Source organism: Montipora capricornis, chromosome 5, assembly GCF_036669925.1.
Source record: "Montipora capricornis isolate CH-2021 chromosome 5, ASM3666992v2, whole genome shotgun sequence".
Classification (NCBI taxonomy): domain Eukaryota; kingdom Metazoa; phylum Cnidaria; class Anthozoa; order Scleractinia; family Acroporidae; genus Montipora; species Montipora capricornis.
In genome coordinates this window covers 4992394-4994893 of record NC_090887.1, presented here as the reverse complement: position 1 = coordinate 4994893, position 2500 = coordinate 4992394, and the positions used below count along the sequence as shown (strand labels likewise).

Sequence of the window (2500 nt, the reverse complement as noted above, 5' to 3'; positions counted from 1 at the left end):
GACAGGAAGTTATATGTATAAAACGTTTCATCAGGAACTGTTATGTACAAAATGATTCATACTATTGTTGGGCCAATGACTTAAAAAGTGAACTTACCGTTGTTCATCAGGACTTGCGGATTTGTGAAATGCCTTAATCATAGTATACCTCCCTAATTTCATTGAGGGCCTAGTTAGCTTGAGACCCTTGGAATGTATCCTATGAAGAAGACCAAAACAACATGAATGAACTTACTCTTGAACAGCATATAGATCTGAAAAAGGGCTACATCCCACAGTTTGAAAACCAAAAGTAATTTAAGTGCCGTTTCAGTGAAAAGGATATTGATTCAATAGCCCTAAATCAGTTTGAATAGTAGATTCAGGAATGTCGTAAGTGCCGGCTGCCGGCGAAAATCGCCGTTTGAGAAAGCCGTGACTGAGACGATCGCGAATTATTCTTTACAAAAGTCATTCGATGTGCTGACAAAAAATATGCAGAATTATCACTAGAATTTATCGATACTGGAAATGAAATAAAAGCTTTGTTTTAATTGTGCGTGCCTTCTCGGCTCTTCCCGTGTTCGCTATCTTGAAGAATGCCGGGTGTTGCGAGACACTTGGAACAATCTCATTACCAGGTTCCTTTGATGCTCAGAGCATGAGGTTACCGCGTCAACTGAACCTTGAACCGGATGAATTTATTCTTAGCTACATCCCTGTAGAGTTTTCTTGTATGGTATGGAAATTTTCTGGACATTTATGTACATACATGTAAGCCTCAAAACACAAAGATGCTTCAGTTGATATTATTGTATTTGGACTAAGAACATGTGCCAAAATTAAGGAATGTTTACTTGTTGGAGTAACATGTTAAAACTGCAAAACTGTAGAGACAGATGTAACCACCTTTGGTTGTTCTAAATAATTTTGAATGCATATTATTATTGATGATATGTTTGCAAAACCAGCATTTCAATGTTTTCGTCACCATACTTACCTGCTAGCTACAGTAAATAGCCTGAGAGTGATAACAACGTAATACTTTATTTTGAGTTTCACTAATGCAAAGCCATTTCTTATATAGGATCACAGTATTTAACTTACCATGAACAATGAAAGGCATGCTAGACATTACAATGGGGGACAAAATTCCTTGGGATCGGCAGTCGACAAAACGTCACAGAAATACGAAAAAACATTGCTTTATATTTAAATCGAGCATGAAGAACCTAGTTTGCATTGCAATAGCTGGGATGTGGTCGCTGTCCCCCCTTACCCTTCCCACAATGTTGCTAAAAGGATGCAGTTACACAGGCAGTTTGAGACGTACTGCACGGCACAGAAAAATTAAACATCGTTTCAAGGGAGGGGGGAGAGTGGCACCGATTTATCTCAATGGTGCAAAAAATCCGGTCCCAAGAATAAATTAATCGTAAACATTCTTAATTAGACAGTGTTGTTATGATTTACAGTTGTCTAATTTTCTTGCACAAGAACTACAATCATGTGTATTATTTTTATCACTACTATGTGTTTAACTTCCATTATTCTTTAGTTTTCCACACTAACTACCTCTTGAAAAGGTCATCATCTTCACCACCCCATCCCCAAAACTTGTTTGAAAATCCATTGATGGATTCAAAGTGCTCTCTACTCAACGCACCGGCCCCTCCAAAGATGTTTGCGTATGGTAAACTGTGGGAAAAGTATTAAAATAAAGTCAAGTTATTAACAAGAGACATCATGATGGTTTTTAGAAAGTACACACAATGTGGGAGACCTTCCAGTAAAATACATGAAACTGTCTCAGCCAATCAACATTCAGTAATTTTGCCCCTTGCATGTGATAAGTTACATGTAAAATAATCCTTGAAATTATTAAATTCTCAACCTCGGATAATGCAATTCTCGTGCTCTGATTGGTTCACTCAATCTCGGTTATCAGCTGATATACCTTAGTTTGACCTTATATGGTAAGTGATTGCGCTTAGCGTTGCTAAACTAAAAACGTTTACGCCAGAAAGCGAAATTTCTTTCGGTATAAAGCAAAAGAAAAACGTTTTTGTGGAAAGTTTGGATCACTTTCGAAGCTTAGAGATACGCGAAAAGGTAAGAAATGTTTTTGTGATGAGCCTGCGTCTGTCTGACCACGAGGTATTACACAACATCGCATCTTAATCAACTTTTTTCGATTTCGCTAGGATTTTCTCTCTTTCTTCGCTCGTATTTCGTACTTCCAAACTTTTGGAGTTTAAGGAATTTAATAAAACAATTATTCCATTCGCGCTTGTTGGATATGAGAGTGGTTATAGCCAATGAATGGGAAATGTTTATCCACAAACAACAATGATAAAGTAAAACCACTTTCTTGATTTAATTTCGCATCTTGAAAATAAGAAGAAATAGACTCACATATACTGAAATTTATCCACAGCAACTGACATGTGTCTTGGAGATGTGGGACAACTGTACTCATTGCGATCATCTTCTGGTATCAAGTCAACATCGTGGAATATGA

The 2500-nt window shown here is 37.2% G+C and overlaps 1 protein-coding gene across 1 annotated transcript in view; it reads right to left on the bottom strand.

The window, feature by feature from the left end:
* LOC138049211 (beta-1,4-galactosyltransferase 1-like) overlaps positions 1-2500 on the bottom strand; it is a 14011-nt gene that overhangs the window by 2604 nt on the left and 8907 nt on the right. The window contains exons 4-6 of the mRNA XM_068895382.1: positions 2395-2500; positions 1555-1677; positions 98-199 (exon numbers count right to left, since the gene is read on the bottom strand). The exon at positions 2395-2500 is cut by the window's right edge and continues 82 nt beyond it. Coding sequence (XP_068751483.1) covers positions 98-199; positions 1555-1677; positions 2395-2500 — 331 coding nt within the window. The remainder of the gene's footprint in view (positions 1-97; positions 200-1554; positions 1678-2394) is intronic.